The sequence below is a fragment of the Gavialis gangeticus genome, unplaced genomic scaffold, assembly GCF_001723915.1.
Source record: "Gavialis gangeticus isolate Ggan-Ray unplaced genomic scaffold, GavGan_comp1, whole genome shotgun sequence".
Taxonomy (NCBI): Eukaryota; Metazoa; Chordata; order Crocodylia; family Gavialidae; genus Gavialis; species Gavialis gangeticus.
In genome coordinates this window covers 28,605,450-28,625,853 of record NW_017729022.1, presented here as the reverse complement: position 1 = coordinate 28,625,853, position 20,404 = coordinate 28,605,450, and the positions used below count along the sequence as shown (strand labels likewise).

General features: G+C 38.7%; 1 protein-coding gene across 1 annotated transcript in view; it reads right to left on the bottom strand.

Moving 5' to 3' along the window:
- LGR5 (leucine rich repeat containing G protein-coupled receptor 5) overlaps positions 1 to 20,404 on the bottom strand; it is a gene marked incomplete at its 5' end in the record, with an annotated part of 144,283 nt that overhangs the window by 30,992 nt on the left and 92,887 nt on the right. The window contains 4 exons of the mRNA XM_019515783.1: positions 796 to 867; positions 4,199 to 4,267; positions 8,489 to 8,560; positions 12,714 to 12,929. Coding sequence (XP_019371328.1) covers positions 796 to 867; positions 4,199 to 4,267; positions 8,489 to 8,560; positions 12,714 to 12,929 — 429 coding nt within the window. The remainder of the gene's footprint in view (positions 1 to 795; positions 868 to 4,198; positions 4,268 to 8,488; positions 8,561 to 12,713; positions 12,930 to 20,404) is intronic.

Sequence of the window (20,404 nt, the reverse complement as noted above, 5' to 3'; positions counted from 1 at the left end):
GCCAATGGTTCAGAAGGCTCTGCAATGCTAACAAAAGGACTTTCTCCAACATGTGGAACAAAACTAATGTCAAAAGCAGGCATTCTTTGGAGTAAAGATGGTCTATATGTGGTTAGAGGTAGCAAGTGGCAAACTCAGGTTTTTACCACTCTGTATTGAGTTTGGAAGTAATATAACATAACAGTCTGGGCAAGCATAAGACTGTATTTCCTATAAATGATGAAACATTTTTGTTAATAAGATCAGAGCCCTGGGTCTTTAGACACAGTCTATGAGGATGTACAAAATTCTCTGGTACACTGATCTGTCAGATCCTGAGAGGAGAAGACTATTTCTGCCATGCTATAAAAGGTCTCTATTCTTCTCATCCCAGGTAGCACAGCTTTCTTTAGAATCCATCAAGGTAAGTGGATATTTTATTTAGGCTTTTATTTAGCAATTCATCATTATTCAAACTGAGACTGGCATAAACAAATGAAAATAATCTTTTGCTAGCTCCTGCACTGTGGTGTCAAAAAAGTTGATCAGAAGTAAGAGGTTGAGTAAAAGGTCAAAGGTCACTGGGGGATTGTTTATCCCCCTACAAGAGTAGCATGTGAGATTGGGAAAGCTGAATGGTTTGAAAGGCATTAGACCCAGTCCACTCACATTATGCTACTATACAACACACGTATAGAATGAGAACTATAGAAAAAAATAAAACGCTGAAGAAAAAGGTTATATTCAACTTCATGTTTTCTACCAAAAAAAAACCCAAACAAAAATGCTCAAACCAAACAAAAAGAGGCTACTTACATTGTTATAAGTGATGGATTCCCCACAAATGCTTGCTCTGGTATTGATCTGATGTTATTACTATGAAATCCCCTAGAAGTGAAACAATAATTTGCATAACAATAGAAAGCACAAATACGAGACCTGTGGTATGTTTAAAAAAACCAATGTGTTGCTATATTTTAGGAATAACTCCTTATTTTCCAGAGTACCACAGAACTACAAACTTGCTCATACCTGGAATAGCTATTGTGCACTATCTCCCCATATGGATATGCCCATTCTGCATTGAAAATCCCATTTTTTGCAGTTTAGCTGAGTCCACTTTGGGAGTAGACTAAGCTCAAAAAGCATTCCTAGGCTTTTCCTATATTATCAGCTTCTGCTGGCAAAGCTACGTTGGGTAGAAGTCCTATATCACCATCCTGTAGCTGATACAGCTCTGTTAGCAACCCTCCATAGGTGGCTTCTGCTGGCACAGTTTATTTGGAGTAGCTGGTTTAGCTGCAGACAAGCTTCTGGCAGAATGGCATCAACACCAGAAGTCCCAGCTGCCTTAATGCTGCTGCCATAGTTAAACCAGCAGCATCCCCCTGAAATGTAAATTAGGGGTAGGCAACCTTTTCTGGCTGAGGGCTGAAATGACTCCCCTCCCCTGGGTCAGAGGTGGGCAAGTGCTAGGACCTTGTCCCCTCTGGCAATCATCCTCACAGTGGCACGGGGGGAGAGGGCCCAGAGCAGAAGCTCCCCACCATCGCCAAGTGCCACCAAGATTCAGTCACAGACCAGATCTGGCCCATGGTTGCCAACCCCTGTAGGTTGCCAACCCCTGTAGGTTGCCAACCCCTGGTGTAGTTCCATTGTATAAGAAGAATGTCCACAAAGGGAGTCAGTGCGGGAGAGCTATTGTGGTCTGAATTCATACTCTAGTTTATTTCACAATAGCTTTTCTGTGTATAATGCAATGCACTGAAAACCTCTGTAGCTGTAGGCAACAGTGTCTTGCTCTATCTAGTCAAGACAGAGACTATAATACTGATTGAGGAAAAATCAAAAGTATTGTTTTCAAAATTTGTCTTGCTTCATCCCGTTTGCTGGGATTACTTGAGTTTATGCAACATGTAATGTCATGACATAGCATATGTTGAACCTCTTTGGGTTCTTTCTTTCTTGAATCATTATCCAAATGAACAAGCTATATAATGTGCCTACTGCCTTCTAGGAAGGAGACCAAGTCTTTGTTATATAATTAATTACTGAATTTTATTCATATGAGTAATTCACCATCGTTAAAAACAAAAGAAACAACTAAGGTTTGAAAAGGAACAATGATGATTTGTGTGGGAAACTCTCATTAGTTCAGTCGGGTATGAAAAAGGCTTTCCAGATTTAATTTGTGCGTTTAGAAAGCCTTGAATTGTTCACTGATGCAAGCATCCCCAGTCATTACTTGTACCAAGTCCTGATTATCAGTTTCACTGAAGCAGTTGTCCTGCCTCTGTTACTGGGTTAAAAAAGCAAGGCTCTACAATATGGATCACTTCTTATATATCACATATAACAGCAACAATAACAACAAATGTGCCTATGATGCAGTTAGACAAAATGAAAACAAAAAAACCCCAAAAATGAAAAGCCCCATTTATTCTATCTAAAACCAACATAATGATTCATTTGATGGCCCAGATATCACTGAGCCGGACTCTCCACATTAGTCTTCTGCTCCCTGCATGGCAGAAGTAGCTAAGGAAATGTCCTGGTTAACTTGCAGGGAGAATACTAGTCCTTCCACAAACTAGAGCTTTCCTTGTTGGTTTAAGGGGAATAACATTCCCTTTATTCAAAAGGAAATTTGTAGTGACAGCTACATGGTGTAAAGCAGTTTATATATAAGGTGGCTTCAATTCCTTGTCATGCAACCACTTGTTCATGTACTCAGCCTTAAGCACATGAGGAGCACTTGCACTTAAAAGAAGGTGCGTAAGTGTTTGAAAGATGCAGGTCTAAGTGTTGATCTTTCAAAGTGCCACACACCTGTTAGGCGATACTGAATGCCCTCAAGTCCCATTTAAATCAATGGAAGCTCAAGGCAGTCAGTACTCAGGAGATGCTTTACAGATTGGCTTTTAAATCTTAATTGAGCAAAGCTCTTAAGCAAATTCTTAAAGTACCTTGCTAACTTGGCATTTTAAACTATTGCAATTTCATGCTTCAGAGCAGTTTTCCTATTCAAGAGAGACTGAATTAAAGGCATTTCAACATACTGGCTGAAGCTATGTAGTCTGACATTAGGAGACCTTACTATGGGGAGACCACTACCTGAAATATTGTCAGGCAACATATTGTTTCATTCAAAGCACTAAGGATTGCACCCATTCCAACTTCTATGTTTTATGATCTGTGTTCAGCATATCATTTATGTTCCTAGCCTATAAGAACCCAATCCTGAAGTCAGCAGAAGCTACTTCCAGCTTGTAATATGGTAAGCTAACTGCTTATTGTCCCAAGGGGCTCTTATGACATCTTGGAATAAGGTGAATTTAGTATCTCATGGTCATATTAAATTAATCCTGATATGCTCCCTATGCCAAATCTGTAGTATTGGTACAGATGTTGCTTTATGGCATTACATTGCCTGGGAATTTCTCATGCTGAAGGAAACCCCATGCCTCCTTTTCTATTGTGCAATAGCAGCACAAACCACTGTTAGTAGTCCAGTGGATCTGAGATCATTCATATTTTTAAAAAAATTTATAAAGCGTTGCTACTAACACAGTAGATAAATCACATAGAAATAACTTTAAAAATCTAGATCACTGGTAACTTTTAATGCTGTTTGTGTCTTTTTGGTAGTTCATTTGGTCTGGACTATAACCTATGCCGATCAATTTTGACCTGCTTTACATACTATGCCTGTACTTTCAGAAGTTTGGGGGTTTACAGCATTACAGAGGAATGTTTGCATTGAAAAGAAACTGTTTTAAATTAAAGTTAAAAATGGGAAAAAAATATAATTCCTATGGGCTAACATGAATCCCTACTTCTGTTTCTTTGCCCAGCAGAACATGGTAGTTGTTGTTTTTTTTTTTGAATGCCCATTTCAAACACAGTTCCAATTTGGGGCTGAAGCTGAATTAAGAGTGCCCCTTTTACTCTTTTCCTATATTGTATTTCAAGCATAGTGTTCCAGAAAATGAAACCCTGTTGAAATACTATGATTCAATATAAAATATAAAAATTATCATCATGTAAATGTTCAAAACTAAATATTGAAAATTACCTCTTTTACATATTGGTTTGTTTAGTGATATTTCCAGGAGACTACTTATACAGCACACTGATAAAATCATCAGCATTTTTAAAATAAATCAGTCAATAAATCAAATGAAACCATTTTCTTTCTAGAGCCAAGTTCAATACTTACAGTTCTTTGAGGTTTGTGAGTGTCCTGATAGCGCTGGGGAACTCATCCAGACTGTTATAATTTAAATCTCTGCACAAAAATAGATTGCAGTAGTTACATTAGAAATTGTTAAGGAATAACACAGAACTTGTTAGTGTTCATAAGAAAGTGTCATCTTCCAGGCATTAAATAAAGAAATAGTTGAAACCAAAATTAAGATAGGCTTGTTTTGTTAAACTGTGCAGCTCTCCAGAGCACTTCAGAAACTTCTGCTTTGCGGAGAATATAGCTTTAAAAATGCAAATAAAAGCTTATTTGTCCAGATAAAGGAGGTATTATATATTTACTGTTACATGTGACAGTGGACTGGAACAAGATGGTACTGAATTATACAGATAGGAATAAGCCAGACTTTATTCCAGACTCTGTGGTTTGATTAACTATTTTATGGGCATTTATACCCTGCCTTGGCTATCCTTGCTAACACTTGTTCCATGACACTCACTTAGACCCATCAGTTCTCATAGGCACCAGTGCACGTTAGCCTTTGTGTAACAATCATTTATCCTAGTGATGAATCTCAAAACAACCTCTCCATTGATTGTCTTGCCAGGTAGTGCAATCATAAATGTTGTTAGGAAGTACTGTATTTTTTCACAGCTGCTCTTACCCTTCTTCCTAATTTCAAGGTTGTCATCTACAGTTTCTCCTTTCATACCAGGTGGATGGGGTTGGGCAGTTATCTTAACCTTTTTTGCTATTTCAGAACAGAAGTCTACATAAAGTATCAAATTTCCCCCCTTCTGTTCACTTATTATACTGAGAGACTTTCTCTGAACTCTTTGTGGACTAGAAGTCAAAGTTGTACTGATGGTTCCCAGTGACAAAAGGTTTAGTAAAGAAGGGTTAATTTATGTGATTAAGGTTAAGGAGAAACATGGAGTGATGACTTTATAGTAGCACTAGGATCAGGAAGCAAAGTGAAAGCTACATGAACCTGTTGATTAAAAAGAAAACCAGCTGTTAGATTCAGAGGAGGATATGTTTGAGATTTAGTATCACCATGAGCACCAGCCCAAATGCCTTTGGGCCTCTTCTGTACTTTGGTTGGGTGAAATCTGTCAATAGCATACTAGTGGAGAGGATTCAGTTGGTTCTGATATGGAAGATGGAGGGGAATGGATGTGTGATGATTTCTGCCCTTAATAGTACGAAAGGGTAAGAAGTCTGCAGTCCAATTTTAAATATCGGTGGTGACATTTTTATTTCTACATGCAACAAATTACATTGCTTTATATTTCAGGAATGGCTTTTAGTTTTTCTTTCATCTTTTTTCAGAAGCATGTTTTGTAAACAATTCAGGAAAACTTCAACTGTACTGCTGTCACCTGCAATGAATAGAACTATAACAAAAACTGAGGTGATTTAAACTCTCTGCCAGAGACAATTTTCAAGTGAATCCTCTAAAGACTGATAGTTGATATAGTAATATAATGCATGTATTTATAATGACCATATTTGCTCAAATACAAGACAAGGTTTTTTCCCCTAGTCAGCAGGGGGGAGCCCCCACCCCATCTTACATTTGAATACAAGGAAACCTCATTTAATACATTGCTTATCATTAAACTGCTGCCAGATGCAGTATGTGCTTAGTAATTGAAACCAACTATGAAGTTGATTAAGTGCAGCTAACACTGAGCATGACTAAAACACATATCCCATCAGCATATTATCCCATATCTTGGGCAAACATGCTAATAGGAAGAATAGGTTAATACAACCCACCTGAGTAAGATATATGGTAGTGCTCATTGAGCACAGTTCCCCTCAGAGCTGACTCTTTCAAGTCATGGTGAGCCACAACACTAAATACATTTTTACTTTCTCCTCACTCCCACAGCTAAGCTGCACTTTTCTTCCCCTTTCCCAATGATTCCTGTTTCTTTACCAGCCTTAAATGTCCGGCAAACATCATCAAATGGGGCCCTATAGAGTTCACCCAGAATCCCTCTGCCACCCCCTTTCTCAGCCTGTTGCATATGTGGCAGAATGCCACCTTTGTCTCTCCCCCAAAACTCTGCTATATGGCAATTTGGTTAACATAGTTCCTGCAGAGGGCAGACATCCCTCTCTCAGGTGACACTGAGTTGTAACCTGAGCTGGATACATTCCTGAGGGAGGGAGCAAACCTGGTCCCTCTGCCCATGTGACTGGCATCACATACCTGGATGAGGGGCCTATGCTCCCTATTGTTCTAAGCAAATGCCAGCCTGACTGGGAGGGGGCTAGAGACCCTGCAACCAGTGATGCATTTCAAATTGGTTGGCTGGCAGCCAACAGGTGCTGACCTCCATTGGACCAGGTAAATGAGGTCATAAGGTCTATATAAATTAAGGACTGCCTAGGAGGAGGGGCAGTAGCCATGATGAAAAAACTCAGAAAGAGGAGCTGGACCATCTGAAACTTGCTCTGTCTCTTGAAACTCATGATCAATTTACTGCCTGCCTCCAGAGGGACTCTCCCCCTGCCTCTGGATGATACTTGCGAGTAAGCTACCTGAGATCTAACTAGATATATAGCTTGCAGTAATTCAGATGCACGATCAAAGGTTACCCAGCCATCCCAGTTTGCTCTATGGGATTTCTTGGATATTGCTGTACCCTGTACTCTATTCCAAACCTTCTCCTTGTAACCAGTAAAGTTCTCCTTTGTACCTAGCGTGGGAGACTTATTGCGGTGGGTCTAGATTATGCCTTGAGGTCCCCTTGGTCTGGCTGACTAAGGGTGACCACTATTTGTGCTTCAGACTGAGGGAAGCACTCCAAGTTCTTGAAGTGGGTCAAGTACCCTCAAGGGCTACTAGGCCTTTGTTTCCCAGGGGGTACAGAGCCAGGATAAGTCCAGACCCTGGGTGGTGGTGGCGTTACTCCCAGGCTAGTGGGTGTGCTTATGAAGGGGGTCAGCCAGATGTGAGGCACCCCCAGGGAGGCACTCAGAGCCTGGAAGTTGGTCGGGCACAGTGAGGTGGGTGGCTCAGCATAGGAGCACCCCCTAGTGGCCCACCATAGCATATGATTAGTGTGGCCCCACACTCCATGAGGCGGAACTGCACCAGGTTGCCCTGCATCTCATCTGCATATAAATTTTTGGATCTCACCACTCATGACAAGAACACCTGGTTCCAGTCATGAGAGGGGGGCTAAATAGCACATGGATCCTATGTAGCGGGTATCTGGAGTACACACACATAATGAGCAGTGCTGAGCTCTAGGTTCACCATGACTTAACACATTGTTGACTTTGCTGGGGCTAGCCTAATGAGCTGCATACCAAATCAAGCCTTTTGGCTTTGGATTAATAGCATGCATAATCTCAGCCTTTCTTTAATGCTAAGATTCAGTGTAGTTTATATGATATATAAAGTAGACACAAAAGTGCTGCTTGAAAGTGTGTCTATGGTGTATCTGTGCTAAAACTTGCAGCAGTTTCAAAAAAGGTAAAATGCAACAATTCTGGATGAACTACATCTATGGGTACTATATGAAAGTTATTACAGCTATGTATATTTCAAGGTCAGTGTTTTCAAATTTGCTCCTCACTTCCATATGAGTAAGGAAAGCAAGGTCTGACAGTAAGGAGGGGATGAGGTACTACAGGGGGAAGAAGTTGTGGGAAGGCTCCCGGAGTTATTTTTCCTGCTGTAGCATTGGAAAGGGAACAAATTCAAGGCAAATCTCCAATAATTAGACTCTATACCTGGAAAATTATAGCAAACTTGTAATTTTTCCATATATAGATTCTAATTATTGGAGGGTCATTTTATATTTAGGGTTGTTTTATATTTGAGTAAATACAGTATTGACAGTGTTTTTCTTTTGTTCAAGAAGTCAAAGGTTCTGACTGTTTCTGCATGCAAGCTATATGGCAAGATGCAGTCTGTAAAGTTTAAAAAACTTTTGATACGATGCTCTTTATTCTAATCTAAACTTTAGCTTTCCTGACTAAAGATAGACAAATAGGACTATCTAGGCAAACACAACTGTCCCTAAATAGCTATTTCTCATTCAGTGTCTGATACATATTTAAAATATTATTAAATAATTTATTAATTTACAATGCCTGCTAAAAGGCCAACTTAATTAATAGTTGAGCCTATAGTAAGTTATGTACACTCATTGGAAACAATCTTTTAGAGCCTGTAATGAACAAGCAAGCCAAAAACCATGATTGGCTTTTAGGCCATTTTTATTCTTTCAGAATATAAATGAAAACACTGAAAAAAGGGAAACAAATAAGAGGTCAACTCACAAAGTCTCTAGGCTGTGGAGCCCATCAAAGCATTTCTTTCCCAGGGAGTAGATTCTATTGTTATGGAGATGTCTGCAGGGGAACATTTAAGAGCACAGTCAGGAAAGCACATTGCACACAGTGGACTTAAGCAAAACATTTTGATGGTTAAATCAAAAGAAACTTATTTTCAGGCATGCACTGATTATATGCAAGTCATGCTTTTGCAAGAGCATGCATAGGAAGGAATTTTCCTATCTCTTCTGCACTCACCCCCTATATCCACCTATCCTTTCAGGCTTTGATTTAGTTCCATAGAAGCATTTTGTGTTTTAAACTGCATGGATTGTGTATTTGTTTCCTTTCTTCATTTTTGTTTGAAAAGATGCCTTTCATAAAGTTCTAGTTTTAGACATCTAGTGATTGCCTATTATATGCTAGGTAACTTCAGAAATAGCTTTACTAGTGATTTTATTTAAAAATATATTTAAATAAGACCATGCCTTAAAAACTATGGCCTTTTCTTGGGGGAAGAGGCCAATACATACATGAGACCTAAAGAAGGAAATTGATATATCCACCTAAACAATTATTAGAAATTCGTTGTGTGTTAATAAATATAACTGACCTCCCTGATAGATATAACCTGACTCTTTGTTCAACTAGAATAATAATCACTTACTTTCCAATAGTCTGTCAGATAATTTGAGGAATTTTTAGTTTACTATTACTGGCAGAGTTTGAACCCAAACTAGTGCATAAATCTGATTTCTGAGGCATTCAAATTCTGAACTGAGATGCTGCTGCTTCAGTTCATTTCCAAATTTTCAGATATATTTCTTTTTAAAAAGCTCTGTATGCAGATCATTAGCCTGAATGAATGTAACTTAATGTATTTTTCTTAAGAGAATGTTTTTCCAGCTGACTTGTCTTTCATTTTACTTTTGTCCATCCACCCCCATGGTCTTGAGAGAAACCGTGGGAGTAGCATGTTGAAGGAAGAGACAGTCTAGTCAATGAGAGACTAAGCTCATGTATTTTTAAACTATGTCTAAAAGTTATTGATTATGACACTGGAATGAAGGTGTTTTTCCCTCCCTAGAAAGCAACTTTAATCCCAAATATATTGACTAGAAGAGTTAACCCCCAAACTTCAGTTTCTTTTTATCTTTAACAGCCATAAGCTCAACCCTGTTCACACTGACATTCAGGATCCAGACAGGAAATTAAGAGCATAGGGGGAATTTCACCATGTAGTAGTAAACACTGCATCAAAGTACACTTTTTTTTTTTTATCTTCATAAGTGTCCTACCTAATGTTACAGAGGTTGTAGCGGTTGAGATGGGAAAATGAAGTGGAGATGTGAGCTAATATGTAAGAGGATAAAAACAATTCAGAGATCTAGAAGTTCTACCAAATGATACGGCCCATTCCTTTAAAAACCATGATCTACAAATGTTTTTAAATGTAATGCTGAAATTCAATTTATCTATGGCTAGTCATAATGTATAGATTTTCTAGTATGTGGTAGTGGCATTTTCTGTGTACTGTGTGAACCCTGTGGTAATGGTACCTTTCCAAAGTCATTTCATATTCATTTAGCACAAGTATGAGGTGATGGATGGGCTTTTTTGCTAGCTTTTGCTAGGCTACACTGAAATAATCAAATCTGAGAATGACAAAGGTTGACATCATGGCTGTCGGATGACATCAAAATATACTAAAACATATTTATCATCTAATAGGTAATAGTTCAGTATAATTCACAAACCTTCAGGATGCTCCCTTTTTTAAACATACCAGTTTAGGCCTTAAAATAGGGGTGTCAAACATAGAGCTCATGGCCTAGACCTGGTGCATGAAACTGTTCCATGCAGCTGGCTGTGCTACTGGCAGGCTACATGGAAGCTGGGGACATGGTCAATGGTGGACATGGCCTGCTGTCAAGTCCAGGGCCTTGTTGCCTCAGTGGGCATGGCCGTTGGAGGTAGGCAAGGGACTGAGGGCTGTGCAACAATAGCCCTTCGTCACCCTGTGGCTGCCTAGCCTACTGCCACTTGCCTCTGCCACGGCAAGTGGCTGCCTGGCTGGTTGCCCCACTGTTGCTTGCTCCACTGTTGCTATGATGGCCCCAGTGGCCACTGCTGCTGTAGCAGATGCCCAATGCCCTGGATCAGATCTGACCTAAGGAGCTCCACAGACAAGATCCAGCCTAGGGTTGTAAGTGAATTTGACACTCCTGCCTTAAATATTACCTACATCAATTCTCTAACCTGGTGCAGTAATTTTTGCACTTGGGATGGTCCCAAAAGATATAAAGTACATTTTTCATATCATGACATTCTCTCTCAGGTTTTGCTGCAAGTGTTTGATCCATTTCATTTAGCAGTATTGGAATTAAACATATATAAATGTAGCTCTATCTATGCAATCTATGGCTAGGGACAGACATTAGACAAACTGGTTTAAAAAGCTGTAACGGAACATATATTCAGTACACACAAACCAGTCTGACAATGGCTGAAATGGGTTTGAGATAAACCTCATTGAATACAGTATCAGACTTAAATGATTTGGATCAAACTGGTTTATGCAATGTTTGCCCCCTTCCTGGTTTAACTTAAACCGGAGGTCCCCAGCATCCCAGATGCTTTCCAACCCTGGGCAGGACTCTCAAGTCCAGAGAGCTGGGCTGGCCTCTCCCCTCTCCTTCCTGGCTGGATCCCCCCCCCCCCCCCACTCCCTGCTCAAGCAGGCATTCCCCCCCACAGCATGGACCATAGCCAGCATGTGGTATGCTAGCTAATGCTGAGAGGTGTCTGTGTAAGGCAGACAGGACAAAGGAAGACAGGCCAGTGTGTGCATTGGGCTGTCGGTCCCTCCATTTCTTCCTTGGAAAAAGCTGTTTAAGAAGATCTTGAACTAATGAGAGAGACTTTTGTTTTCTGGATGGGGTGCTAAATGCTGTTATCAATTCCCTACTATGCTGGTCAGAAGCAGCAAGGGGATGCAGACCCCCACCCCCCACCCAATCAGAGCTTCCTGCTGGGACCTGGCCATGCCCCCCTCAGCTCACCACTGTGGAAAGGAAAGGGGGGCTGCTCAAGCACCCCCAGGCTTCTACCCTGTGTCACTGCAGGCATATGCCTGCATTTCTTTAGTTCAGAGAATGTTTGTCTGGCTTCAAACCAGTTCAGCCTAGACTAACATGCACGGATTGAATCAATTCAGGCTCAGGCTTTTTGTACAGCTGTCCCTAGCCTATGAGAGGAATTTTGTTAACTTGCCATCATAGTCCTTTAAAGCAGTGGTCTCCAAACTTTTCTGATCGCGCACCCCTATCAGTAAAAAAAATTTTGAGCATGCACCCCCAATATATGTATATTTATTTATTTATTTATAAATAATATACATGTACTACTGTACTAATATATTATGTACAATATATATAGATAAAAAAAATATAAATAGAAGTTCTAATATTTTATTCCCGCACCCCAATGGATCGGTTTGCGCACACCCCACTTTGGAGACCACTGCTTTAAAGAATTTTACTTTATTTCTGTTTGCCAGCCTAGCCTCATGATATCAATAGTGCACCATCGTCCTAAGGAAAAAAATGGTCATATAGTCTAGTGGGTTTATTTTGGTAAAGATTTACTGGCATTGTTAATTTTCTTACACAGTTCTTTATTGGAGATGAATAATTTTAAACAGCTTTCAATCAACATGATTTCATAAATGTAGTATCTTAGCTCTAAGAAGATAAAAACAAGTTTTGGTTTATTTATTTATTTTTAAAATTTACCTTTCACTTGAATTTTAAATGAAAGGCTTTTTTCCCTTTGCAAAAGTAATGATGCAGGAAACATAATTTACATTTGTAAGCTACACATTAAAAGGGGTGGGTAGCAGGGTTGTTGGGTGCTTTAGTAGAAGTTGTAGCTCTACCCACAGTGCCAGAATGCAGGGCAACCTTCAGATTTATAGCCCAAGCACACAATGTAATGTGAACAATGTACCATAGAATAGTGCCCTATATTAAGTAACCTGAACATTTTATAAATTGTTCAGTTTCTGGGGGACAGCTGAGTTATTAAACTTTGTCTATCTAGCCAAACTTACTTTAGATAGTCCATATTAAAGTAATTTATTACAAAAAGAAAATCAATTCCTGACTCCTTTGCAAGACCTTGTAGTTTAAAAACAAAACACAAAACAAAGCAAAACAGCAATATAACTTACAGAACTACCAAACTGGAGAGGTTTCCAAAAGCATAGTCTGGAATATGATGGATTTTGTTCAATGCCAGCGTCATTGCCTGAAGTGCTGGCAAACTCCTAAAAGCCTGTACAGGAATTTCTGTCAAAGAGTTGTCATCCAGCCATAGGTGTCTAAGAGAGACCAAGCCACTGAAGCAGTTGGGTGGCACATAGTTTATGTGGTTGGCATCCAGACGACTAAGAGAAATAGAAATGTAAGAAAATGACTCCCTGAGAAAAATGAAGTGGATTGACACCATGAGTTTAAAGAACATTGTCAAGTGCAGTACCTAAAGGGAGAGATTTTTTCCTAGCACTTTTTTAGTCAATAAAACAGACTTCCTTTGGAGTCATCAGTGCCTTTCTTTTATCAAAAGAAGGGATCAGTCACTTCTGAACAGAGCCAAGTACCCGCTTCCCCATGGGCTGATGAACATAAGTTTGTTTCCTTTAAGCATTCTCCATCATCCTGAGGGGTTAAAACCAGAAACTATTTCATTATTTCTAAGAATCCAAGTCATGAGATTGAGTCCAAGTAATTGAATTTTTTTTGCAGACTGCATGGATTTCTTTACCATCTGAAAATAAGATTTATTTACATTTTGTTAAATATTATGTATGCCTATATTTCTAACAAAAGTGAAATTAATGTGGTGTTTAAAAGCACAGAGTGTTGCTGATGAGGTGTGTTCATCTCAAGAAAAAGTTAAGAAATACATGTGGGTTGCTGCAGAGCCAACAGAGGGAGTACAGTCACTCAGAGGACTATTTAAAAGCTCCTAGAAAGCTTTCACATAATTTCCTGCTTTTTCTCTGAGCTCTGTAGGCCATCTTCTGCTCTCACATCATTGGAAATAACAAGTAATTTTACTGATTTCATTGCAGTTATGCAGGTGTACATAGCTATGAAATAAGAGTTGGGCTCCAGATAATACATAGATTTTAATGATATAATTTAGTTCCTGGTAGAGAAATAAGTGAAAATACACATCAATTAACCAAAACTTTAGGACCATAGATGATCAATATATTGCTTATAAATCCTATGGTTTCTGCCTGCATTAAACTGCTTTTGGGACTTGCACACTTTATTTGCAGCATAAAAGTAATTGCTCAGCATTTGGTTAGGTCTCAGATGTACAGGAGAAATTAAAAATAGAACATTTGAAAGTGTTACCGAAAAAACGTGCACCCAGAGTGTAATGAAGTATTTCTGCACAACACCAATTTAGTCTGTTTGAGAGAAATGGAATACTATTTATGACAGACATACTAATCTTTTTATTTAAAGCTGCTTCCTCATTTATAGTCATGTAAAATGTCAGGTCCATTCCATCTTATTATGCCACACTACTTCTACCTATTGCATGAGAACAAATAATGAAACTGAAGGCTCTGTGCCAAACTGGCAAATAACTGAGACAAGGTCAGTTGGAACAAATTTATGAAGTTCAGTGTCAAAGTCCTTGTACAATTAAATTTTCTATATAATAACTGACATGGGAGGCAGCAGAGACTGAGCTTCCAAAATAACTCAAGGGTCTGTCAACAAATCAGCGAGGCTGGAAATGTTTAGAAATATTCAGGCTGCATCTCCCCAGCAACAACAGAACTTTCAAATAAGCCATAATCTGAGCAAATAGATGAGGTTTCTTTTTGTTTGGCTAGAAGTAAATTTCTCATCTGCATGATGTCTGTATGTAAACTAAGGACTTGCAGTTGTGCTAGTTTGACAGTTACACTGATTAAAGTATGAAGGCTTCATTCAATTTAAATGTGTTACTGTTTCTGAGTTAATATCGTTTCCCATATGTGACCTGAACTTGCAGCCCCTGGTCCTAACCTGCAATACTTATTTTGGATTTAACACAATTGCTTATCTGAGAAGCGATGGATGAAATGGCAATACTTCAGTTTATTTCAGTAAGATCACAGTTTTACTATTCCAGCATTTTACAGCAAATTTAGGATTTGATTACTTTCAAGTATAAATTTCCTAATTTAAGAGTTGTCCCCTTGCTTTGTGCATATGCATATATAAGTATGCGTGTGTCTGCACATGCGTGCACACACACATGCATATCTAAAAACATACAGTGCACATGTTTATATAGGAACAGTCATATTTACTTGTGATTCATAGCTAGATAACTTTATGGCAAAGCAAAAAGCCGCTATGGTTTGTACAGTAGAGAATGTTACCAGTTGCACATCTCACAAGTGCTTTTAAAAAGTACTACCACAAACGTTCTTTTGTTATCTAATCTTTCTTTCCTTTAATTCCTGAGTACCATTTCCTACCTGCAGATGATAAAGTGTTTCAGTTGTAGTTATGTTTCCTGTCAGTATGTAAATAATTTATAGTGATGTAGAAAGCCTTGAACAAAATTACAATTTTCAGTCAATTGTTTCACTGGTGTTGATCAAAGTTTTGGCACTTTTAAAATAAGTCCATTAACTCAGAAACATGACCTTACTTATAATTTAAAATATACAGACAACATTTGGGCATTTTGAAAGCTTCTATTATATCCCAAAGAAAGCCAGTTTAGGGAAACAGAATTATCTGATCTCCCCTGATAGGCAGCATATAAAATGTCATCCAGCATGAAATTTATCATGAGCTCATTTAAAATGTCCAAACCTTTCAAAGTAAATGCATGTAGTAAACTATGCAGAACATAATTTACTATAGTTGCTTGTAACACATGATGAATGCTTGAACCATATGCATTACAAGTTATATAAAGAAGAATAATCTCACTGCATTCTAAAAGTGGATGAAGTAAAAAGGCCAACTATGATACTTTAGGAGTAAAACACTAAATTCATCAATAACTTTTACTGTTTTTTGGCCCGCAACTGGGAAATGCAGGGTCTGAGACAAGATAATAATTATAATCCCCTAAAGATCAAGAAGGCAGTATTTGTTGGAAAATACATAGACTCGGTGTCAGAAAAGAAAATGATCTTTATTTCCTCCCTTCGAAAGAGGAAGATAAAACAAATAAATAATGGAATATTTGTAGGAGAGGGAAAGAAGTTAAGAGCATGGTGGCATGGTCAGTTTCAAATGGTATCGGGTAGAAAGAGTGCCCGTTCCTTGTCATTTCAACCAAACAGCCTTCTTTTGTCCTTCCACACTCTCTGCCCCTTCCTTGTAAGTTTGGTTCTACTTGTGTGGGGCAACTGGCTTGAGAACTCAAACTGGGGCAAATTTACTGGAAGATCTGAGGTGGTGAATATAGTGTTTTGGCCTATAATAGGCCTGATGGGTGTGTGAAGGAATAAATAACAAGCGACCCTCCTCAGTTCTATCATGTTAATTAGCCAAAGGGTCTTTCTTATGACTATTTGCAAGGGTTTATAAGAACTGGGATGAGGCCTATTTAAAGCAATAGGGACATCTGGACTAATCCAGAAAATGTATGTGTATACTCTCCAAAACAGGGAGAATATAGTAAAGATATACTGGCATCCTAGTTTTCATTATGCCTCCTTAAACAGGATACCCCTTCTGTGCTGCCTAGATAGATGTTAGGGCCACTGAACATGTGTGATTATATAGCCCTGCAGCTCACTCTTTCATGTCTTGCCTTTGACTCAAAACTCTTTTCCTACCCGGCCAAACATCTTAGTGTGGTAGAGAGCACTTAGCATCTCTTGGGAGTTTCTTCCCAGTAATGTCTCTTATCCAAAGGCGAGACTCGGATGATTTCTTGAGGCACCTGCAGATATAAAATTGAGTCCCAGACAGACAGAGTGTATACATTTTTATATATATGCATAACAAAAACTGTCTTATATGGTTGCTCAAGAGATCCAAAGCCAGTTGCTTAATGGAGCTGGCTTTCTGATACAGAGAAGCAAAACTGCAGTCCATGAGCCTGCATCCCTGATGTAGTGCAACCTATCTGCATTGCACTGCTCGAGTAATCTGACCCTTCCACTATTTAAAAAAGTCTAGGGAACATCACTTAAGTTTATGGGTGGCATACACTTATCTTAGAGATTCTTAAACTTATCTTCCTCCCTGCTGCTAGTGTGGCAAAGGAAGGGGATCTTGCTGGGATGGTCCTGCACTCTGGTGATCTTGATGTGTCAATCCTCTATAGCTGTCTGTAGTCCAGTGTAAGTTAGTGTACTTCAGGCTGTCCCAATATAGCAAGAGGGCCAGTTCCGCATAGATGTGTAGCAAGATGAGGAAAAGGCAAAGATAATCTCTAGGGCAACTTTGTATACATGCACGTACAACTTGGCCTGCGCTCTGGAATTGTACAATATGTTTCCATACAGCTTTTAAGAAAGCAGATTTCCTCATGCAGGTTTCACTAATTATTGCAAGGAGAGAATGCATGATGATATGATATGGAATAAAGGTTTAACTGTCATACAATTAGGATCACTGTATCATCTCCAAACTTTATTGCATGAAACATTTTCCCTTGTGTGATATTTTTTTAATGTGGTTTCATCAGAAATCAACCATTTTACAAGGTAATGTTGATACACAAAATATTTTAACTTTTCAGAAAGGAGTGATCAAACCACAAAACAACTGTTTGAAGCTGACATTTCTGAAGAGATTGATTCAAAAAAATAATTAGAAAATGTCTCAGATAACTTTATTATATTTCAAAATTCAACATGAACGTTTTTGGAATTCATAATCTGCCACCTGTCAAGGCAGGTTCACTTACTAACCTGAGTCCAACTACAGAGAGAGAGGTTTGTTCTGTTTTCCTGTACCTCTTACCTCAAACTCTCTGGGTAAGGCATTCTTTTTATATTTCTCTTTTCCCATTGAAAACAACTTTAATGACCTTTTACAGAAGCAGGAGATAGGTGGCCTATATTTCTGTAAATGTAATTCTTTGCTTTTTAATGTCCATTATGAACAATGAGGTACAGGCAAGAAAGCCATGCTTGGTATGTGATTGATCTTGGAAATTTCCATGTGTGACTGAACAATGCTAATATTACTCATTAACCACAGTGTCTAAACATGAAGATAAACAGAGCGTAAAGTTTAATTTCCAGCACAGTATTCTTTGTTAAAGCACTGCCAGTTAAAGCATGGCAAAAAAGTTGCTTCATTAGGAATGTTAGTTTCCTTTTTATTATGATAGAGTTAGCATTAGGGGATCTGCAAACTCAGTCATATGGTAAAAATCACATTATTTCTTGTGCAATTTTTTTTTAACTTTAGCTACAGGAATGTCATATGTACTTTGACAATTTTTGTTCCTGGGAAGCAAAAGACTTTATATTAAGTTGAGCATCAAGTTATCAAGAAAAATTACAGGAAACTTAGAATTGATTGAGAAACAGCTATTAATCTGGAGAAATAATGCCTGTCAGACAAGGCTAGGCAGAAAGCATGCTGTTATATAGTAATTGTATTGGTGAAAAGCATTCACACACACAAACCTAAGGGCCTTGGGTATAGTAGAACGTATATGTCCATTGAACTCTTGTTTAAATACGTTCTTGACATCAAGACAGATGGGGGAAAATGGCAGTCAGAGATCTGGGCAATATGCAAAACACCAAGATCTTTTACTTCTACACGGTGAATAAGGTAAGGAAGAGAACATTCAAGTGACCTGAAAACTCTACTAACAATACTGTAGTCCTGACAATCCCGTGATAATGCATTATTCAGATGTAACCATGGCAGTTGAGAGAAGATTTTCTTTAACAGTATAAATGCCAAACATTGGTAGGTTTAGTACTCCATGTTGTTCTTGTTTTTGTTCACTTTAGATTTCAAGGGAAAGATATGGGATGCTGTAAAACACAGCTCTGTAGAACTTGGAAGTAACTCCCTTAGCACTTGGTTATTTCCAGAATAAAAGCACTCTGATTGCTCCCTTAAATTCCTCATATGATACAGAAACAGTATCAATATCAATGGCATGTCTACACCTTCATTAATGCACCATAACTGCAGCGCATTAAGTTTAGTACCTGTACTAACTTAATGCACTGTAATCAGCGCAACTGCACATTAGCTCAGATGAATGCTTTGTGTGTGATGCTTAATGTACACTGGATTAAAGCTACTGCGCATTAACATGGTTTTTGCCAGCTGCACTAATGTACAGTAGAATTAGTCCCATGTGTATTAAGCATCTTGCCTAGACTCCTCCAATGAGAACTTCATAATCATTTAACTCAATCCTATGAGCTTGTTAAACTGAACTAGCATATCATCATATTTGATAGCAAAGCTAGACAGTGCCTTGTAAAACTGGAGAGGATTTTAATATCCTGGGTTTTAGGAAGAGCATTATTTTTAGCTTTAATTATAGAAATAACAAGCCTTCTCCATTTGTTTCAAATGAGTAGAAGGAAATTTTCAGCTTCCCCCCTATATTTTTGTTTTTAAAGATGAAAGATGAAATGGAACATTTTAGCATTTGGTAAGTGGAAGATTTTTGTGCACTTTATGACAAAATCTTATTTTACAGGTTTAATAAATACCTTATGATCGGGAGAAGATTGATTTAAAAACATAGCAATTAGAAAGTGACCTTCAGCATGTCATGTGAGCTTTCATCTCAAATTTCAAAATAAGTAATGAGAAATTAGAGCCAAATCTAAAAGCATAGCCCTACACAGATTATAGGAAAACCTTAATGCTAGTTTGGGTTATTCACAGTTTAAGCTCTGATCCTGAAAGAGGTCCAGTCTGACTACTAGGCTTGTAGAGAGCACCACTGACTTTACCTAGGCACAGGAATCCGCTTGGCAGAATCCAGTAGTCCTCCACTGAAAATACACTGAAATCAGTTTAGCATACTATAACATGCATGTAGTATGATCTGCTTATTTTTAATCAAAGACTTTTATTCAGGAGGGAGATTAGTGAAAGATAATGTGCCATGAACAATATGGAGGATTTGTGGAAGACAACCTAGGTGGTTCAGAATAGAAAGAACAGCAAGGAAAGACCAATATTATCAGACGGTAGAAGAAATAAATTTTTGTCTGTCCAGTACATTATTTCTGTTTAAAACTTACCCTTACGCTACTAAAGCAGGGGTTTTCAACCTTTTTTGGTTTGTGTACCCCCGGTGGCTGGTGGAGAGGCAGGGAGTCCCCAGTGGCTGATGGACAAGTGTGGGGTGGGGGGGCCCTGCCTGCACAGTGGCAAAACCAGAAGTGCTGGCGGCGGAACCCAGAGTGCGCCCCGCTTCTCTGTGCTGCTGCCGCGTAACCCCTAGGAGCTTTCCAAGCATCCCCAGTTAACAACCCATGGTAGACAACCTATGTGCTAGAGGATGGGGAGGGAAAATAGAATGCAGCATGTAGAAATAGGATGTAGAAATAAAATAAGATCAACTGAATCTATGATGCAAACAAGCAGAGGCAAGCTGTAATTTTTATAATAAAGTTCATTCAGTAGAATCACATGATCTTTTACAGATCCCTTTTAGATAACAATCTAAATAGATAAATAGATAGAATTAGCTTGGACTGGCATTTCTGAACATGGTAATACCTATGGGTGCTTCCAGACAAGTGTGGTCATGCGGTATGTGGTGCTGCAAGCATGTTTGCAGTGTCACATACTGCACAGTCCATGTTCTTCACACTGCAAAGGCATGCTGCCGGAGCATGTGCTGCACTAGGTTTGTTTTCTGCAGGGTTTTTTTTTTTTTTTTTTT